The following is a 21,151-nucleotide window of genomic DNA, read 5'->3' as shown; positions in this document are numbered from 1 at the left end:
TTAGCTTTTTTGATTGCACAAATGAACTTTAGACTGCTAAGGAGGTGTGGACCTCTGCCCACGGCTTTGGCGGATGGCTCCACTTCTTGGGTTGTCAAAGTCAAGCTGAAAGCTCATGGCCTGGTCAGAGGCTGGTGCTGAGAAATGCATTCAACCCTCTGGGGTTCTGAAATGCTAATGCTTATGCTATGGCAGGTGCTTTTACTCAGTTTTTTGTTCCTACCTAATGTCCTGGCTGCTCAAGGGCTTACCAGCAGGCAGAAACTCTTAAAGGAACTTTTTTTTTTTTTTTTTTTAAGCTTTCTCAGGCACTATGGAAATTCAAGTGCCACATTGGTATGTCAAAATGTTGTTGTTTGTTTTTTGCTTTTTGGGGGGTCCTGCCACCCAGCTCCCAAATAAATCACACACAGAGGCTTATTCTTAACTATGAATGCCTGGCCTTAGCTTGGCTTGTTGCTAGCCAGCTTTTCTGGTCTTTTCCTTTTTATAAGTCTGTATACCTTCTTGCTTGCTCTGTGGCTGGGTGACTGGCCCCTGGAGTCCCCCTCCTTCTCTCACGCCAAGATGGCTCTCTCCCAGATTTCTTCTTCTATTTATCCTCTCTGCCTGCCAGCCCTAGTATCTTATCTCCTGCCTTGATATTGGCTGTTTATCTCTTTATTAGGCCATCAGGTGTTTTAGACAGGCTCAGTAACACAGCTTCACAGAGTTAAACAAATGCAACATAAACAAAAGCAACACACCTTAAAACAATGTTCTACAACAGTCCACTTAATTTTTTTTTTAAATTTTTTTAGACAGAGTCTCTCACTGGCATCTAAAACTTACTGATTAAGGTAGGCTGGCTAGCCAGGGAGCCCCTCCTGTCTCTGCCTCCTCAGATTACAGGTACATGCCACCATGCCCCACTTGTACTAGGTGCTGGGGATTGAGTTCAAGTCTTCATGACTATGTAGTAAGCCCTTTATCCATTGAGTCATCTCCACGCCTCAGAAATAGCAGGATCATGAGGGCAATTCTGTATGTGTAAATAGAGAAGCTAAGGAAATCAAGTTGGACCAAACTAGAAACCTATCAGATGCCTGTGGCCCAGTGGTGGATGCTCACTTAGTGGATGCGTGCTCTGCCTAGGGAGTTTCTCTGAACTGTTATTCTCATGATGAACAAAGTGAAGAGCTATGCATCCCAGGCCCAGCTCCCCAAGTGGCTGACTAGAGGTCACAGTGGCAAGGTCTCCACATCTGCCTAAATCATGGGAGCCCAGTGCCCTCTGTCTCAGCCAGATGGTCCACACTCAGCATCCCAACACACCTAAGTCCTGACCTGTGGCTGCCATGAATGGACCTAATAGAGAGGTGAAAGAAAGTACTAATCCAATATGAGGGTGTCCTTGTAAGAGAAAAAGGACAGAAGAGGGAATGTGGTGTGGCTGAGGACACAGGAAGTGAAACAGGCATTAAACAGCCCAGGCAAAGATGAGAGTTTGGGCCACAGTCCCTAGCAAGTGTCAGGACTCAGTCCACTCAGTCACCTACAGACTGGGTGACTTAGAAGCACCATACATTGGTTTCATACAGTTCTTGGGCTCCAAGGCTATAGCAGATCTTTGTGAGTGCTACTTCCCAGCCCAAACACACACCTAGTTCTTACTTCACAGGTGAAAAGGGCTAGGGAGCTCCCTGGAGCCTTTTATGAAAGTGCCAAGTGTATTCATCAGGGCTCCACTCCTGACCCAACTAATCACTTCCCCAAAGTCCCATTTCCCTACACCATCTCCTTTGGAGCAAAGATCTCAACAGGTCAGTTTGGGAGGGACACAAATACTTAGGCACACAAAGGTTGAGAAAGAGGGGGACCCCTGCTGATTCATGGCATTTGGACTGCCAGCCTTCAGAGCTGTGACTCCTGTGGTTTAGCCTCTGGGGACCCTGCAGGTGTGGAAAATGTATTCATAAGGAGTGCCCCCCGCCCCCGTCTGTGCATGGTGGGGTTGGATGATATTCACTGTACTCCATGCTTACACACACACACACACACACACACACACACACACACACACACACACACATCTCCTACCTTCATCTAACTGTCATCCATCCATCTATCCACCTATCTATCTATCCATCCATCCATCTATCCATCTATCATCTTTCAGTGTTTTCTTACTGTAATGATGGGTCAAACACAGACATGACTGGCAATCTTTCTACAATTGCACTACTTCCCTATCCCTAAAATTACTGTTTTGATGTCTACATGATCTCACAAGCTACGAACAGCTCACAGCTTGGGCATAACCCTTCCTTCTGTGCCCATCTTTCAGCAGCAGCACAGCAGCTACTGGATGTATATATGGTCCTGTGCTTTTGGGACATGGAACCTGAGAACACAGTGGTGGGAGAGCTGGGGAGGGGCTGCATAGGCTCAGCTTCTTGCTGTTGTCCCCACCAGAGACTTTGACCTAACTGACTGAGTGGCTGGGCACTAGGGTTCCATCTTTGCTGTGTGTTACAGTCCAGGGCATGAGAACAAAGGATGGTCCTTCTGGGACAAAGCTAGGTGGGCACCCATCCAGAGAGAGCTGGCCTCTGCCCCTGATCTACTCTGTCTGGGCATCCTGAGCCTGCTGAGGGCTGGACCTGGCTACTTGTGATAGAGACTTGAACACAGTAGCTGCAGGCTTGGAAGAGGCGCAAGGGCAGATTTGTGAGTTAGATTAGACTGCAAACGGTCAGGGTGCTGTTGGGAAGGCCCCCTGAAGACAGGGAGGAGAGACACCAGCCCGCTTCCTATCAGGAATCTCTTCTGTCCCTTGGTTGCTGTCCCTGTTCAGCTATACCACACAAAGCTGTGTACCTCTGTTGGGGCTCAGTTAGGCAGCCTCTGCATTCCTTTTAGGGCACCTCTGTCCTTCAGACAGGAGGTATCAGTTAGTTAGACGTCTTTTTACAAAGCTCTTTTCTGAGCCTGTTTGCAGATTGGAAGACCTGGCAACAGCCATGTGCTTCTGGCCACTTCTAAGAAGGGCTCCCTCTATGCAACTAGCCAAGGACCAGGGAAGCTTCAGTTGGCCATTTCTCCTGCTGAGGCGAATCTTGGCTGGAGGGAATAAGCGGAACATGTCTAGATCTCAGAGGTTTATGGCATCGTTAAACAAAGGGAGGTGTCTAAAAGCCCAGCCCGTGAGCCCTGAGCAAGGGTGGAGGTATACCTCCGGTGCCAGCTACCCTGTCCAGTCTTGCCTGTGGCATAGAATCATGGCTTTGTGTAAGCTGGCACAGGGGCAAGAAGGTGTGTGCATGCTTGTGGTCGTTCACTCAAGGAAGGGACAGCCAGGGAGCCGCAGGAGGGGTTCAGATGAGAGGGAGAAGCAGCTCTGGCTTGTCACATTGGGATCTGCAACCACATTCTGCTTTCACCTGAATGGGTGGGAGCAGCTGTCAAAACCTGGGAAAGCCAACCACAGGCCTGAGCAAAGGCAAGTTCCCTGGGCATCGGTTCCCCAGATGGAGGGAAAGCTGTCAGGTGGCCACTGTGGATGTCATTCAGCTTAGTCTACAGAGGCCTCTCCACCTATAGGTCCTGTTACACAGTCTCATATATACCTCATCCGGCATTTCCCTGGTCTAGGGAGGTCGGGGGTGACCCTGCAGGCACTCAGTGGCCAGGACTACACAGTAGGAGCCTGGTCCTTATCTCCCGTTACTCGGAGGTTAATGTTGGTGTAGGAAGTATCTGGGTTCACCCCCAGATGCTCTGATCACCCCCACAGGACACAGCTGGAGAACAGCTGGCTTGTCTCCTTAGCAGGGAAGAGAGGAATTTGCTGGCTGCTTCGTTGCACACCTGTCTGGCTCACTACCTTGCTGTGACTCTGGATGTTATCTAGGAACTTGACTTTCAATTGTCACCCACGTGTGCATGAAACACAGAGAGCCTGGATATAACAGGACCATGGTGTCCCTTGCCTGGGCAGTGCCCTGGTTCTGACTGTGACCCATAGAAAGGTCTCAAGAGACATGTGAAGCATTTTGCTTAAAGCAGAAAGATAGAAGATAAATAAAGGATATATATGGGGGAGACAGAGGAGAAGGGAGAGAGGGGAGAGGGAGGGAGGAAGGGAGGGGGAGGGAAGGAGAGAGGGGAGAGGGAGGGAGAGAGGGGAGAGGGAGGGAGGAAGGGAGGGAGGAAGGGAGGGGGAGGGAAGGAGATAGAGGGAGAGGGAGGAAAGCATGTCACCAAGGCCCTGTCTCACTGGCCTGAAGGCACCTGTGCACACAGGAATTCTGTTTTGCAGCAACTGTAATTTTTTTTTGAAATTTTACGATATATTTACATTTTAGATAACTCAAAAGTAGAGTGGGTCTTATTATGTAGGAGCTGGAGTCACAGGCATAGTAACATGTGGATCTGATGTGCTAGGAGATCCTGCTGTCCCTCAGGAAGTCCTCCAGGTTTTTTTCATCTACCATCGAGGGAGTGTGGCATAGTACAGCAAGAAGATTCCTTACTCTGCTTTGTGATTGGTTACCAGTGGAAACGCATCCCCCTCTGGATGCCTTGTGATTGGTTACCAGTGGAAACGCATCCCCCTCTGGATGCCTTGTGATTGGTTACCAGTGGAAACGCATCCCCCTCTGGATGCCTTGTGATTGGTTACCAGTGGAAACGCATCCCCCTCTGGATGCCTTGTGATTGGTTACCAGTGGAAACGCATCCCCCTCTGGATGCCTTGTGATTGGTTACCAGTGGAAACGCACCCCCCTCCAGAGAGAGCTGGTGTCACCTGCTGGAATGCCTGACCTCCTTGGTTTGGGGGCAGGAAAACGGGGAGCAGTTTACGGGGTGCATTTCCACACTACCCAAAGTGAACACTGTCAGATCCCAGGTGCTGCCTGGCTAGTCTGGGAGTGGTTCCTCACTGACAGCAAGGTGAGACCACCTAGGTGAGGAGTCTGTCCCTCCAGGCATACAGGAGAAGCAAGAGGCACCAAGGGAGCCTTCCCAGGTCAGGCCCATGGTGACGTCACATGTCCCCTCCCCAATGCTGAGGGAGCACATAGATTGCAGAAATGATGACAGGCAGAAATAAAATATGGAACCAAGATGGTCCATGTTGCAGAGGGTCCAGCTCGGGCAAGTGTTACTGGGGCTGGGGCTGTATTTAAAACAAAATATTCAGAGGAAACCCAGCAACATGGTAATCTGCAGAAGATCTCATGAGCGGTACTTTGACTGACAAGTGATTTCTGTTTGTTCATGAATGTGACCTCCTGATGCTGAGTTAAGACATCAGAGCACCACACACCCCTGGGTCTGTCAAATGACGTAATTTATTTGAAATGAGGAAAGAAAAACTTTGAGATTTAAGAAAAATAATAGTGAACGAGGAAGAACGATGAGGTAGAGCCTGTGTGTTGTGGAGTTTTCTTCCAGGGGTCAGGTGGCTAGGTCTCCTGCGATCTTTGTGCAAGGAGGCATGCCTGAGGCAGAGCTCACTCGGAGGGTAGAGATAAGGGTAGGAGTGAGAGCAAGGGCAGGGGTAGGTGTAGGGGTTGGGATGGGGCATGGCAGGGATGGGGGCAGGGGTGGGGGCAGGGGTGGGGACAGTTTGTTGAGGCTTTTGTACCCTCAACTCTCAGAGCAGGTGAGCAAAAGTCCTAGAGGTCAGCTTCTGGAAAGAGGTGAGCGCTTCATTCCTGAAGCTTCAACTAAAGGCAACTGCTTGGACTAAGTTAGCAGAACGTTCACAAGCTATAAATGGACCTGTGCTCTAGCTATGCATGGCCACTTTGAAACCAGACCTCAGCCACACCCTTGCACCAGCTCAGTAGTCACCCCATCAACACACTCTTCATTTCTGCTCCGGGTCCTTCATCTTTCATAAAGTGTGGGTACAACACACCCACCACACCCACCTCACAGAACTGTCACAGGCACCAGAAGACCCTTGGAAGTGCTTTGTAAGGGTGCTAAGTATATTTAATTATCGGTCATATGTACTTATTAAAATAAATAGCAGATAATAAATGTCAACCATTGGCAACTGTGCCATAAATATTAGAGCTAATGAATACCTCTCCAAACCCAAAAGATGGCATCCTCTCAGCTGCAGGCCTTTGGGAATTCTTTGATAAATTGGCCCTTCCCCCCATGTTGCATGTCAAAAGCTGTATGTCAAAATCTGCCTATTGAGGGGCATGGTGACAGACACATTTAATCCTAGCACTTGGGAGGCAGAAGCAAGTGGAGCTCTCTAATTTTGAGGTCTACGGAGCTGATTCCAGACCAACCAGGGCTGCCTAGTAAGATCAGGTCACAGACAAACACATCTGTCCGTCAAGTGGGATCTCCTGTGGCCTCCTGGTGCTCAGAAGCCAGGCAGCTGATGGGACGCCACAGCTCCGGTGGTGTCATTTGCTTTAGAGGGACGAGCGAGAGGAAGCTGAATCTTTCTCATATGCCTTGTGCTTTTCTGTGTCACCTGTGATTTTCCTGCGATGAGCATGCTCGAGTTCCTCCTTAGCAGTTCAAGTAGAAGCATGGTCCACCAGGGCTGGGCCTCAAGCCTCTAGTAAAGCAAGTCAACAACTACAAGTAAGGCCCAGAGCGCAAAGCTGTGGCTGCTGCACCGTCTGTGGAGTTCTGCTGCTCTGAACAAGGCACAGGTCCTGGAGTTGGGCAACACAAGCTATGGTGTTCAGAGCCCAGCAGACCACGGATGCTGGTTGTCCCCCACACACGTATTGCCAACCATGTGCTTTCGATACCACAGCTCTGCCTGGGTCTGCTGTTGGGTGCTTTGCTGCCCTAGGGATCCGAGGCTGCACCCTGTTGATTTACATAGTCCATTTGCATATCAGACACCAACCTGTGCACCATACAAACAGAGCTCCAAATTTGAAGGGGATGAGGACATGCAAATGGAGAAAAGTATCCCTAAGAGAAATGAGGTTCGAGTCTGAAATAAACTCCTTTCATCCCTGGTTCTGTTGGTTTCTTCATTAGGAACCTCTAGATAAAAGAAAAATAAAACTAGCATGAAAGTGTAATTAAAAAAATGTTTAAAAATGAACAGAAATCCCGACTAGAACCTTCTCCCTCCAATGCTGTTTTATTTCCTTAAGAATTCCCATTCGTCACAGAGGCGGGACAGAGCTGATCTGCTGTGAGGCTATTTTCCCTTTAGTCCCATGGGTTTAATGTAAAGGCTCTGGGATGTCCTGGCAACCACACTGCACTATGTCCAAAGGTGCGTAGGCTCTGCACTGGAATGGAGGGGCTGCAGACGATCCCCTCAGAGGACCCTGCACATCTAATCTGCACATGTGACACAGCCTATTCTCTTTTATTTTCTTTTCCTCTGTCTCTGTCTCTGTCTCTCTACAGAGCCCTGGCTATCCTGGAACTCGCTACGTAGATCAAGCTGGCCTCAAACTCACAGAGATCCTCCTGCCTCTGCCTCCCCTTGCTTTCACCACCACGATGCCTGGCCTAAGCCTATTTTTTTTAAATGTTACCATTCATTCAACAGAGGTGGGAACTTTCACGAACATTGTAATTAAACTCTTTACTAATTATAATAACATATATTTCATTTCTACATTAGTTTGGCTTTCTTTTTTCTGAGATATATTTGAATTCAAACACGCTAGAACTTATAAAAAGTTTCTAAAGAGCCCGTGGTGGAAGCCTCAGCTAGACTGCCCTGCACCCTTTGAGGGATGCTCATCTGTCAGCCGCTGCAACCGAGGCGCCTCTGAGTCCCCATATCAGCCGTACTGCCCAGAGGGCTTCTGCTCTTGCCTTCCCAGGAGTAGATACATCTGTCTGAGAGAAAATTACCCTGAAATATGTGAACAGATGCTCTCAGAAAAGAAAAAAAAAAAAGCCACACCTACGTTAAACATTCTACACGGCTGATTGATTAGAAAGTCAGTGACCATGGAGAGATGGAATTTATAGGCCAGGAGACAAATTATCTTGAGTTATCTTAAGTCCCCCAAATAGCCATTTATTGCCTACCTCTGTATGTGGCTTGCCATCTTCTTGGCTATTAGGTAAATCCCTTTGGAATGTACAAACAGACCCCTTAGAGTTCATCAGCCCCAAAGCTAAGATGATGTCTGAGGTTATAGCAGAGACGTTTTGTTTTAACCCAGCTGCTGATGTCCCCACCAAGATATTCAAAAACTGCCTTGATTCATGACTTTCTTTGTTTTGCTGATATAAAAATTTCGTAAAACTGTTGATGCATTAGAACATGGTATTTGGGCAACCCAAATCTGTGCTTCAGGGCAATGCTCATGTTTGGCTACAGAATAAACCGTCCCTATTCCCTTTCAGGTGAGAGTAGTGCATTATCCCCAAAGCAGTGGACTGATTTGCTATGGAACGGGCTGGTCCCTCTTTCTGTGAGCTCTGCGGCGACCACCTGTAACTGTTTCAAAGTGGCTTTGCATCACCGGTATCACTGCCTCTATGTGTCATGGTGCTCCCCACTGCCTGCCCACTCAGACTGTCTTCTCATCCTGACCCAGTAGTACGTCCTGAGCACTTGGGGGTACTCGCGAGGAAGTCTGGGTGGAGCCACTCTGTTGATCCAGAGAGGACCTGTCTCATTATGATGTTATCAACCTGCCCCTCGTTCTGAGTCCTATAGCACCACTTGCCTCTCTTTTTAAAAGGGAACAAGTTTGTCTGGTGGGGGAGCTGTCCTTGTTTTTCCCAAGCTATGTGGCTCAGGATGTGGCTCAAAAGGCCTAGAGGACCCTGGTGGAGTCTCCTACATTGTGTTCAGCCATCCCAACCCTGCCTCGGAGCAAATGAAAGCAGAAGGCATGGAATGAGTTTCTGACCTCTGGAAAATCAAAATGTATGTCTGAGTTCTAGTCAGACAAGCAGAGGTGGACTTGGGAGAAGCATGATGTTTGTGTGGCAGGTTTCTAATCGGGGGCTCCTCCGGCTCTCTGAGCACTTTTTTGTACATCACAGCCATGTCCAGAGCCCTGCAGTAGTAAGTAGCCTTACTGAGAACTTGTCCCTCCAGAGCCTCAGCCCCCACCACCCACCAGGCTCTGACACCCGGGATCCAGGTCTGTCTTCATTGGGAGACATTGTTGGTCTTTTTCTACCCAGGGTCGCCACCTGGTCCTCAGCAGTGAGGTGCCCTGGCCAGCACTGTTGAGGAGTTGAGCCTCATTTGTGTCCCTGATGCTCTGGTCTCTGGTGTCCTGCTGTGTTCACAAGCCTCACTGGAGACTTCTTGATTTTTTTGCAATGAGATAAAAGATAAGAGAGAAAGGACACACACACACACACACACACACACACACACACACGAGAGAGAGAGAGAGAGAGAGAGAGAGAGAGAGAGAGAGAGAGAGAGAGAGAGAGATGAGAGGAGCATAGCTCTCATGGTTTTCATGTTTAGCTCGCACAGCTATGCAGACAGGCCCAAGTGCATCTATTCCATGGGGTACACCCGAGTCCCCCCACCTGCACAGCTTCAGAGAGAGATGATGTCCAGCAAGAGCATGGACATGGCATGGAGCTTATGCCATCTTTCCAGAAGCAGCAGTCTTGAGTCTTGGGTCTGCCCAGGGGCCCAGACAGCTTCATCAGAATTCTGAGTAACCTACATAGGTGAAGGTTCTGCATCCCCTCACCTCAGGAACAATGAGGCAATGAATTAGAGCATTTTGGCAACATATCCAGTGCTATGTACTATATATCAGAAGTATATGGCTCTCTCTCTTTTTTTTTTTAAAGGGCTCACAGCTAAGAGATGCCTTGACTCTCTAGACTCAAGACATTTGAATGATGATGCTGGAACCATTGGGACTCTTGAAGGTAGATGAAATGTACTTTGTGAGAAGGCCATAAGCCTTCCAAGGCCCCAGATAGAAAGAATGCTATGGTTTGAATCTGAAATGTTCCTCATAGGCTCATGTTTTAAATACTTGTTTCCCGCTGGTGATGGTATTTGGGAAGACTGAAAACTTTTGGAGCTGGGTCCTGGCTGGGGAAGTTGAGTCACTGGAGGGTGGTCCTTGGGAGTACATTATCTCTGGCCACATCCCATCATGCTCTCTGCTTCCTGACACGATATGAACTGAGCTGCCTTGCTGCGCCTTCTGTGTGATCGACTGAGCCCTCTGAGGCTGTGAGCCAACACACACCTCCCCTTCCTTAAGTTTGCCAGGCATTTTGTCAGTGATGGAAAAAATACCTTTTACAATAAAACCCCGGGGTCACGACTGGCTTTTAACATTCCTTTAAACTCCATGAAAGTGTGAGGGAGACAGATGCCCTGGCCTGAGCAATTCCAGGAGGCGCAGGCAGGAAGTCAAGGTGGACGCTGGAATGTTTGCCTTTCATAGATTGTTCCCTCAGCCTGTTCGAAATGTTTGCACTGTGGAGGGGTTTGCACAGGGAGCCTCTTGCTTTCTTTTGCTCCAAAACCCCCAAAGCCTTCATTATCTCCCTCCCCCTAGCTCTCCCTTCTCAAGGCAGGTGCATGTCTTTGTTCTAGACCTTAATCAAATTTCAGTTCTCTTCACCCTTCATCCTGTATTCGGCTCTCGCTACAGGAATATTTAGACCGAGTGTGACACCCACTGCAACAGTATTTTCAGCCAGGCTTCCTGTCTCCTTATTTTCAAGGCTTCTGCCAAGTGTGCAGGCACCCCATGAAATGTACCCCCTTATCCCCTCTAGGGCAACACATGATGGATCCAGGAGAAAGCTACCTTCTAACTGCAGCACTGAACATCTGAGTTGAAAAACCCGTGGTTCTTATCCTTGAAAAGTAAACAGAAATTTTCTTTACAAAAGAAAAAAAAAAAAAAGGAAGAAATACTTTTTCCAAAAATTTTTCCTACTCAATTCACCTGTGTTGAATCCAGAGTTCAGACTTTACCCTCAAAATGCCTGCCCTCCCTTGGGTCAGCACACATCCCACGTTAGGAAGGCGGAGAGACAGGACAGCGGCTGCAGGAGAAAGGGAACGTGGTTCTTTTATTTGGTACTATACCAGCATCGTGCAGGTGTTTATTCATATGAGTGTAATGTGGAGCTGAATTCAAACCTGGTTCCCCCAAACAGGATGAGATGTATCTAAGCCGTCTCTGGAATGCCTCATGAGAGAACTCTCCCCACACACCAGCCAAAGCATGGTGGAGGGTAAAGCCGCAGCTGGGATCATGCAATGAAAATGGCTGGAAGGAAAATCACCCCAGAGAACTCACAACCACAGTGAGGGTGACTGAGACACCTAAGCAGCCCCGCAGTGTGTGGTACCAGTCTCAGTCTGCTCATCACATGGTATGGAAGGATTTTGCACTTTCTGGGGTCCTAGGCTTGTCCTCAAACACCGGCCTCACACCATGGTCATGACCTTCAGGGCCGCTGGCTGGAACCTGCGGATCTTCTTCTTCAGGGCCTTGGAGGCCTTGATGCGGCACAATTTGGGCACAGGGGGCAGGGGTGGCCTGCTGCTTCCTGGGGCCCGTGGGGACTGCTGGGGGTGCGCCCGAGGCCAGGCCCGCTCCCCCTGCCCAGCCTCCACACTGCCTATTCCTCGGCTACTGCGGCGGCTCTGGACACAGCCTTCTGAATCGTTGCTACTGGACTCGTCCCCGAAGCGGTTGGCAGTGTGGTCACTGGCCTCCTCGTCCTCACTGGTTTCGGCGATGGTCGAGTGGAATAGAGAGGTGCACTCTGCTGAGTGCTCTGAGGGGTCTGACTCACTCTTTGCACAGGCATCCTGACGGGCAAGTGTGGGCCTGATCTGGGCCCGGGGGGGCCCACCTGTTCTCCTGGCTGGGGACCTAGGGGGCCCCGAGCTGGGCCCAGGATGGCCAGCCAAGCGGGCTTTGGCTGAGATCTCCATAGCAGACTGCCACCGGTGCTGCTTCCTCCTGGCTGCTGAGCTGAGAGGGGATGCCTCCGCGGGGAACAGAGCTTGGGATGCTGGGTAACCCTCCTGCTGAGCCACCACCAGGGGGACAAAGAAGGGCACGGGGTAGAGGGTGGACTCAGAGCAAGAGCGTCCTGGAGGCTCTCTGGCCAGCGTGGGCCTCCTGCTGAGCCCTCCCTGCTGGGGCCTGGATGAGGGGTCCCACTCTGGAGGCAACACAGCGTGGACGCCCCGCTGCTGTCTCTCGGGTTGTGGGGGGAGCTGCTTCCCCAGCCTGGGCACTTGGTCACTGACTCTCCCTCTGACCTTCATGGCCTTGCCTTGGGGAGAGCCCATCCTCAGCCTCATTGGGGAGGTTTCACCAGTGGTGCAGGATGGGTAGGCAAAGGGCCCTGGGGCCACAGGGGGACTCTCAGGGCCCAGCATCCTGGATGGGGACAGGATTTGTCCTTGGCCATAGCCATTGTGGGGCTGCTGGGCCTGGGCGCAGAGAGAGGAGCCTACAGTATTGTCTCCACGGACACAGGGATTCCAAGGTGTGGTTTCCTCCTTCAGGGAGCTGCTGAGGGGCTCAGCATCCACAAGGGACACAGGCCCCTGTGGCTTGAGGCTGTCCTTGGCGGCATCCCTACTTGGTCTCATTCCTCCCCTGTCCATCCCACAGGCCAGCTTCTCGAGTGGACCTCCACTCTCTGGCCTCTGGCCGCAGAGCTTCTGCGTGAAAGGAGCCATGTCACTTCCGGGCTCCTGCACCACATCGCTCAGAGGGAGCTCTTGGCCCCGCAGACGCAAGAGCCTGTGGATGTAGGCTTCGGCTGAGCCCAGCTCATGGATCGGCCCAGTCTGAGTCCTGTTCTGATCAACAGGGACCAGAGGAGGCTCCTGGGGAGGTGAGTAGATGTCAAGACGTGGCGCTTCCCTGGGCAGAGCAAAGAGGGGACTCTGCAGAGCCACCGCATGTAGGGGGCTGGGATAGGGGTACACCTCCTGGCCACCCCTGGCCACCAGATCACGCTGGTACTTGGGGTCCAGTGCGTGGGCCGGGACCTCTATCCCCTGGCAGAAGAGGGTTGAGGACGCGGCGTCGGTCTCAGCTCTCTGGAGCCCCAGGTCATCTGGGAGGACTCGCTCAAGATCGCCTGGGAAAGAGACCGTGAAAAGCATTACCAATACAGAGGCCAATCCCTGCTCCCTGTAGGGAGACTTAGAGCTCTTGTGTGTACTGGTCCCTGCTCTTCAGTGACAGCGAGCAAGAAGCATCATCTCAGTGCCCTCGCTTAGCCATGGCTTGGAGGCTACCTGGGACAAATGTCTTACATGGGAACCCACAGCCTGAGAGTGAAAGCAGGGACTCTCACCACAGAGAGATTAAGGCTGGCACACCGCCCAGGTGTGTGTGTGGGGGTCCAAGCGACATCTTTTTCTCTCGGGAAAACATGAGGGGTGCTTGTGCCTCGAATCTCACTCTAAATGTGGCATGTCCAACGATTTGAATGCTTCTTCAGAGCTTCTGGATGTTCATTTAAAACACACACACACACACACACACACACACACACACACACACACACACACACACACAAGGGCTCCTTGTGGGGTCAGCCTCTTCCCCAATGGGCCCAGGCACCGTCATCTGCTGTCCCTCTCACCCAAATGACACTCTTGCCCTCTCCTGCCTCTCACCTGTAGACACCGGTCTGGGTCGGAACAGGCCCCTTGGGCGGCCTGTGTCCTCCAAACCATGCAGGAACCGGCTGTCTTCTCTACTGGGCTGTGGGCTCCATGCAGGGACAGTGGTCTCATCAGCAGAGCGGGGGCGCCAGTCTCCTATGCCAGACCTGGACTTAGAGGGCTGGAACACAGGCAGCCAGCTGCCCAGCGAGGGGGACAGGCGGTCACTGCAAACAGATGCACATGAGGTGGACAGGGAGCAGGAACCAGCGTCACTCAGCTCGTAGAAGCCTGGACAGAGCAGACATAGTGGTCAGTGCACCTCTGGCCAGTGAGCTCTACCCCAAAGACCTAGAGCCCTTTTCTCTTGCTTTTACTGGCAAAGGAAGGCGTGAGGGGCTGGTAAGAATGCCTGGGGACGGGCCCACAACAAGAACGTTCCAGATTCTTGCTGGTAACCTTGTGAGTAGCTACGGGAACAACTGACCCTACCTCACCTGAACCCTATCGCTGTGCTCAGGAGACCCTCCTTTGTTTTAGGCATCTCCTTTCTTTAACATGCAACTGCATGGGGCATTCCTTCTTGGGAGTCCTCAGCCCCAGGGACTGCTGGGTACCGAGCACAATCCAGGCTAGACTGCAAAAGCCAAGTACCAAGAGTGCCAAGGGGACTCCAGACACGGCAGGCTTGCTGTCACAGATACCTGTGACCACCGTGACCCAGACACAGGGGTCCCTGTTTCCAAGTTTTACCTGGAGAATACTGAGAAAGCAAAAGTGATCATAGCCACACAAGACAGCAAGACGGCCAACAATGACCTTCTGTGAGCTCTGGGATGGAGCACAGGGAAGGAGGGGCCTCCTGTGTAAACAGCTGGCAAGTTATACTGATGTCAATGATGTAAGTGGTGTGTAAAATAGTCATTTGCACGGTCCATGACCATCCAGCAAAACCAGGAGCTCGTGGGGTGTTTAATAATATATAAACTGGTAGTTTACATATGTGTAAACTGTAAAACTATATTGTATGTAAACTCTTTAGCATATATATATTTAAACTTTATATATTTATTATATTTATATTTTTCTTTCCGCATGTTTAGTTAAAGCTTTTTCCTGTCTTCAGTCACGTATACTTCCCAGGCTGCTCAAGGGACCTCCCAAGTGTCAGATCAGCTGAGGACATGGGCTGAAGCGGTCACTGTTCACAATGTTAAGTCAGATGGGGTCAGTGAGGGGTGATGATGAATGCTGTATTGCCTTCCTGGAAGGTGGCATCCTGGCAGCCTGGTTCTCCAGTGTCTGTCTAGCCATCATTAGCCATACCTGAGCTGGGTCTGCTGTCACTGTCCAGGGCCTCGCAGGATGACCGGCTCACATCCAGCTGCAGTTCACTTATCTGCTGGTCCAGCTGGTCCAAGTGGGTCTTCAGGCCAGCATCCTGTCGCCTTAACCGTGACTGGGATACAAAAAAAGAGAAAGAATAAAAACTGATGTGAATACAGAAATCTAAACTAAGGTCCAAGGCTGAAACAGGGCCATTGTGGACAGGAAGAAAACTCCAAAACTCCAAACTCATGGGAAGCAACTCCCTGGGTTTGCTAGAATGGGCAGCAAAGGATTTGTCTCACACACACACACACACACACACACACACACACACACACACACACACGCACACTGCAGTCCACATGAAGTGGGGGGAATTCTGTGTACCCCTACATAAACTAATCTGGACTGAGTGTTTGGTAAAAACTGATTTCTTTTTTTCAACTGTGCAGATTTCCAGGTAGGCCGCATACTTTTTTTTCCCCTTTAATTTGTTTAAGGCAAACAAATAGTAAAACGCAGGGACATGGCTCATCTGTGGAAGAATATGACCATTACTTTTCTAGAGGGGAACTACCCAAGGGGAAATCACCAGCAGCAAGTTGCCAGCAGGAATGAATGACTTCCTGTTCACCAGAACAAGCACTTTCGCAAAGGGTCATGGTGAGCTGAGTGGGAGGCTGGCCCGGGCTGGCACAGATGCCAACTTCAGCTTTACCCCCAGGAGCTGACTTGAGGTGGGATCCACCTCCGGTGCTCTCGCCCCCACAGGAAAGAAGACATTCTAAAGAGACAATGGACACTAAGAAACTGGAATTTCCCCAGAATTTTTCTTTCTTTTCTTCTTCTTCTTTTTTTTGGTTTTTCAAGACAGGGGTTCTCTGTGAAACAGTCCTAGCTGTCCTGGAACTCACTCTGTAGACCAGGCTGGCCTTGAACTCACAGAGATCCACCTGCCTCTGCCCCCCAAGTGCTGGAATTAAAGGTGTGCACCATCACAGCCTGGCTAATCCTGGGGGAGAAGAAAATGCTGAAGCCTGGGCCCAGATGGAGCCAAAGCTTGTCTCCCCAGAAGAGATTCCCCCAGTTCTGACAACTCACCTACCACCTTCCAGGCACCCGAGATAATGCCAGATGGAATCATACTTGCCTGCCTCTTACATCTAAAAGGATCCTCAGGTCAGTACCCTAAAGATGAACTTGGGGGTCGCTGAACCTCTTCTCATTGTGGACACCATGAACAAACGTCCTTTCACAACTCTTCATTAGGACTCGTCTGTTTGAGGACGGGTGGCCCCGCTGGCTTTTTAGGGCTGCTAGGTCCCAGGCTCTGACCCTAACTCCACTAACACAGGGTCTGAAGGGTGAAGAGCGGCTGAGAGCAGCCCTATCTCCTATAATCACACATGTCAAAGCTGAGTAAAACTTCCTGGAACCTGCTTCCATCACAAACTCTTTCCCTGAGACAACCAGGGTAGAGACCACAGGCATGCCCTTTCCACCCACTTAGAAACTGATACTTAGACCCACCAAAGGGATGGCAAGGATTTTTCCTGTAAAATATATATATATATATATATATATATATATATATATATATATATATATATTATTCTACCTTAAATCCATGGAGCCCACAGACACCAAGCACCTCTGCCAGGGCTAGTCTAGTGAGCGACAGCATCTATCTATCCCAACTGCCCTTCTTCAGAGGCCCCTATGTGCACATTGGGACCAGCTGCTCTGCAGATCCTATCTGTCCAGCCAGCCTCAGTAGCTAGTTTCTAGTTAATGGTGGAGGTCTCAAGACCCCAGGGTCCTTAGAAGCCTCAGGGCTCTGCTGTGAGCTCCCCGTCCGGATTGATACCACTGTAAGTAACACTCCCCTTCTAGCCCTAGTTCAAGTTTTCACCACCGTTCCTTAGGCTGAACTTCAGGGCCAGAGCCACTGTGACCGGGACAGAGCATGGCTAGCTACAAAGCCCGACGGTGGCACTCTCCCCAGAACCAAGTCTGCCTGTGGTCTGCAAGCCTCATGCTGGTTTCCAGAATGCTCTGGGGCCCTTGAGTCAGAATTCCCCAAAGCGGGGCCACGGCTCAGAGGCCTGGTGCAAGGAAGAACTAATCATAGTCCTAAAGGTGGAGTCACTCAGTACACCTGCAGATCCTGGGCTCTTGCTACGTAATGCTCTGGGATAGGTACAAGACCTCGTACCTTCACCAGTGAAGTCTGGTGACCACCAGATGTCCGAGGCCGGCCATTCCATGGTGCCACCAAAAGGGAGCTGGCTGATTCCTTTAAAAGACTCACATCATTACATAGAACCTGATCTGAATTCGTTATGCCTTCCCCCATGGACAGTTCCGCTCTGCAACCCCAGCATTAAAAAAAACCAATCTTGACGGTCTATTGGGAGGATAAAAAGTTCAGGATGTCGAGATGGTATCTAAGACACTTCCTTCCTCTCCTTGAATGCTAACAGTGAACAAGGGAAATGTTTTATGCATGAATTACCCCCTGATGGCCTCCTGCAAACGTCACACCACATCAATCAATCCGTAGTGAAGGGCCCTGCTCACTGGCTCATGGATGAGATTGACAGTGACCCTGGAGAAGTTTGTCAGGTCCTTGTTCCCAACCTCATCTGCTTCTCATCTGACCCCCATCTGCCCCCTAAGGTGTTCATCAAAGCAAGCTGCTTGGGCCAAGGAAAACACCATCGACAGTTACGGAATCCGTGTGGCTTGCTCCTGTGGCGTCACCGCCTGAGCCTGCCAGGGAAAGGAACGGTTGCATGCTGTCACTTTCAGAACAAGTCAGGACCAGTCCACCCCTGCAGGATGATCCTCACATAGGTATGCCTCAGCCTCTGGTCCCAGGACACCTCTTCTGGATATGGCTGAAGTAAGAGGGAATGTTACAGCTTCTTGGCCTGGTGCCAGCCCCTCAGCTGTCCTTCTGAAGCCCACTTACCAGAGTGAAAACACTCATGGCGGCAGCCTAAAGGGCCACCTGCAGCAGACGGTGGGGTCAGGGGTCAGAGGACACAGGAGTTCATCAGCAAAGAAGTCTGGAATAGGGAGGGCTAAGTGCTGAAATCATCTCTGTTTTTTGTTTGTTTGTTTGTTTTTTGCTCTAGGCCATTAAGAGTCACTGATTTATCTCGTGGACAAAATTCCCCTAAGCAGCTACTGCTGAGTTAGTTCCCTTGGTGACTTTTGACACTGCAATTAGCAGGGCCTGTAGCCCATCTGATGAACAGCGAATCCCTAGAAATGCTAAACCCATCCATCCTTCCTTGAGAATCCCTGCAAAATAAATGCGGAGGAGGACTCGGGACTCTTCCTGTCTTCACACTTGAATGATGACTGAGGGCCAGGTGAGCCAGCGGGAGGGCCCTGAGCTCTAGTTCCTTGGGGTTTAACTGGACTGCACTGTAGCCTTTCATTATTTAACAAGCATCATTGCTCCTAAGCTCCACTCCCCCACCCTCCCACCCCCCTTAAGAAAAATGTTGAAGTGCTAAGTGCTGGTTAAAGCCACATAAATTCAACTATTTTTCTCTTTTCCGGTGAACCAAGTTTCGCGACAAAGCCTGTGTGTTCCTTCTGGTCTCACAGAGGCGTGTGTGTGTGTGTGTGTGTGTGTGTGTGTGTGTGTGTGTGTGTGAACAAAAGGCTTGTTTGATGTCTCCAAAGGCTGCTGGTAATTGCAGTGTGAGGGCTTACGGATTGGGTCTGTGTATTGCTGAAGCGGAGTTAATCATCAACCTTAAAGGAACGGGTCATGCGTGTAACCGTCAGTGCGCCTGCCTGGTTGAGGTCACGTGAAGCAGAGTGCGTAGCCTTTCGGACCACAGGCACCTGTTGTAATGTCTTGGACCTTGTGTGGGTGCAGCAGTTTGCAGAGTCCAGCCCACACCAGCCATGTCCCTCTGGGCAGCTGAGCACCTCACAGACTGGAGGAGGCTGCCAGCTGGGTAGCTGGGTTCCACCCTCAGCCAGCTCTCCACCTCTCTCTGTCACCTAGGGAGGATTCCAGGTGTCCTGGGGAGTGAGTGACTCAGACGCTGGACTTCCTGATTCTTTAGTCACAAGCCCAACAACACAATTCTGAGCTAGAGCTGATTGGAAAGCAACAGTTTCATCCTGGACTTTTACCAAGAGGCAGCTCTCAACAGGACAGATCCAAATTTCACCGTGAAAGAAATCCCACTTAAGAGTTATGGATGCGACTCCATCCATCCGAGAGCATTATTTTGTTATTTTAAAATTCCTGCAGTGTCGGGCGGTGGTGATGTAAGCCTTTAACCCCAGCACTTTGGAGGCAGAGGCAGGTGGATCTCTGAGTTCGAGGTCAGCCTGGTCTACTAAGCGATTTCCAGGACAGTCAAGGCTACACAGAAAAATCCTGTCTCGAAAAACAAACAAACGATAACAACAACAAAAGCCAACAACAAAATCACCACACCGCAGTACTGAAAAAAAAAATCTCGAGCTGTTTCTAGAAGCAGGTTGTAATTCTACTCCTGGAAGGCCCCCAGTGGTCTACAGAGGAGGACTCATGGGGCGCGGGTATCTGAGAAAGCACCACCGATTCCCTCTCCCTTGTTCCTCAGACTGGAGGACACTCGTTTTTGTTTTTGTTTTTTTTAAACAGATCAGGTGACACGAAATCTTCGAGACCGTCCTCAGCCCGCAAGACTCCCCAGTGACCCAAGCGAACCCAGAACAGTGTCCTGCGGCACACGGTCACGCCGTGCAGCCGGCTGACCGGCTCCCGGGATGAGGTCAGGGTCCACGCATCCCCACCACCACAACACTGCACCCAGCCCGACTTGCGCGCCTCCGCACCAGGGCTGTGTCAGCCGCAGAGGCGATGCGCATTCAACACCAGGCTCTGCGCGCGGCTCCCCAGCACGCACCCCGTAGCGCGCTCCCCACGCAGCCGCGCATCGGGCCTCTCCACTCGCTCACTCCACGCAGCTGCGCCCCGGTCGCGCCCCAGCACGTCCCCTCGGCCACCCGCGTCCCGCTCGCTCCTTACCAGCTGCTCCCGCAGCGCGGCCAGCGCCGCCTCCAGCCGCAGCTCCTGGCCGCGGGGCCCGGGCTCGGGGTGCAGGCCCAGGGCGCCCCGCACGCGCGCCTGCTGCGTGGCGCGCAGCCCCTGAAGCTCCTGCAGCCCGGCCAGCGCCGCCCGCAGCCGCGCGCCCACCCTGCGGCGGTCCCAGCCCGAGGGTCCCGGGCCGCTCGGTGCCCACATCTCCCCGGCCGCTCCACCACCACCGCGCTGCGCGTCCCCGTCGCGTCTCCCCGCCCCCGGCCACAGGTCGCCTAGGTGGGGTGGGACCTATCACTGGCCGCGGAGGGCGGCGTTTGCGACGCCCGAGGTCACAGCGGCCGCCCCCGGCCCGCCCCGTCGGCCCGCCGCGCCCTAGCCCAGCCCAGCCCCTGCACCCCTGGGACCTGTGTGTTCCTCAGGGAAGGCCTGAGACCCTCCGCAAAGGGACAGAAGACAGCGTGGGCACGGCCGGAGAAAGGGTTTGTTTAGGTTTTTAAATTTTAAAAGGAAAAAAAAAACACATTGTAAAAACCACATTCCTGTTTGTAAGCTCATTAGTCTGGAAAACCCACTACCAGGTTCCCCAGCGTGTACACCTGTACCTGGAGACCTCTGCTTGCTTCTCAGTTCACCGAGCCCTACCTCGCACACATGCCACGCACCTTTAAGGAAGCTTCTAGTAAGTTCCTGAGTTGCGCAGCTCTCACCATGGTGGGCACTTCAGGAACGCTGTCTGGATTCCAGAAGGAAGCTGCACACTCATCATCAGTCGCCCGCACCTCCTCTGCACACATGCTCAGAACCTCCCTAAACCCCTCACCCCCACCCCTGGGCTCCAATGGACACTGTTTTGAGTGGAATCCTGCTATCCGGGTCTTTTACTGTTCTTAGACTTCCGGGTGCGCCCATTCTGCACCGCCAGACTGGCCGAATCGCTTGCTCTACTGTGTGGCTGTAGCCCCCATGCCTCTCCACTGTTGATTAGGAAGAAATTGCACCTCATTTTTGCTCACAGGCTGGGTGGGAATATTTTCCTCTCACTTGAGTGCCTACCTAAGGCAGGAATCAGTGAATCACAGGTGACTACTGTGCTCAAGGTTTTGAAGACAGGCTAGGCTGCCTTCCGAGCGCTCACCTTTGCCTCCGAAGCAGAGGTGGGAAGGTGC

The 21,151-nt window shown here is 51.4% G+C and overlaps 1 protein-coding gene across 2 annotated transcripts; it reads right to left on the bottom strand.

The window, feature by feature from the left end:
- Positions 1-11,003: 11,003 nt before the first annotated feature.
- Positions 11,004-20,794, bottom strand: Dact2 (dishevelled binding antagonist of beta catenin 2). 2 transcript variants are annotated; one of them, XM_052750757.1, is made up of 4 exons: positions 20,648-20,794; positions 14,921-15,053; positions 13,607-13,885; positions 11,004-13,062 (listed from the first exon to the last, which is right to left on the bottom strand). In XM_052750757.1, exons 1-4 carry the CDS (start codon positions 20,777-20,779, stop codon positions 11,384-11,386), a joined length of 2,223 nt encoding a protein of 740 aa, XP_052606717.1. In that variant the 5' UTR covers positions 20,780-20,794; the 3' UTR covers positions 11,004-11,383. The 2 variants fall into 2 exon arrangements, with proteins under 2 accessions (XP_052606717.1, XP_052606716.1); XM_052750756.1 differs by lacking the exon at positions 20,648-20,794 and adding an exon at positions 19,971-20,201.
- Positions 20,795-21,151: the final 357 nt, after the last annotated feature.

The sequence above is a fragment of the Peromyscus californicus genome, unplaced genomic scaffold (genome assembly GCF_007827085.1).
Source record: "Peromyscus californicus insignis strain IS unplaced genomic scaffold, ASM782708v3 Scaffold_22__1_contigs__length_63687245, whole genome shotgun sequence".
Taxonomy (NCBI): Eukaryota; Metazoa; Chordata; class Mammalia; order Rodentia; family Cricetidae; genus Peromyscus; species Peromyscus californicus.
The sequence above is the reverse complement of the archived record's forward strand: the minus strand, read 5'-3'. Positions and strand labels throughout refer to the sequence as shown.

What these genes read in the sequence shown, in the direction of transcription:
- Dact2 (XM_052750756.1), bottom strand. Translation starts at nt 20,186, where the DNA reads ATGTGGGCACCGAGCGGCCCGGGACCCTCGGGCTGGGACCGCCGCAGG. An exon ending in CCGCGCTGCGGGAGCAGCTG is followed by an intron (nt 15,054 to 19,970) that starts GTAAGGAGCGAG and finishes TTTGTATCCCAG; the next exon opens with TCACGGTTAAGGCGACAGGA. An exon ending in ACCCAGACCGGTGTCTACAG is followed by an intron (nt 13,063 to 13,606) that starts GTGAGAGGCAGG and finishes TCTCTTTCCCAG; the next exon opens with GCGATCTTGAGCGAGTCCTC.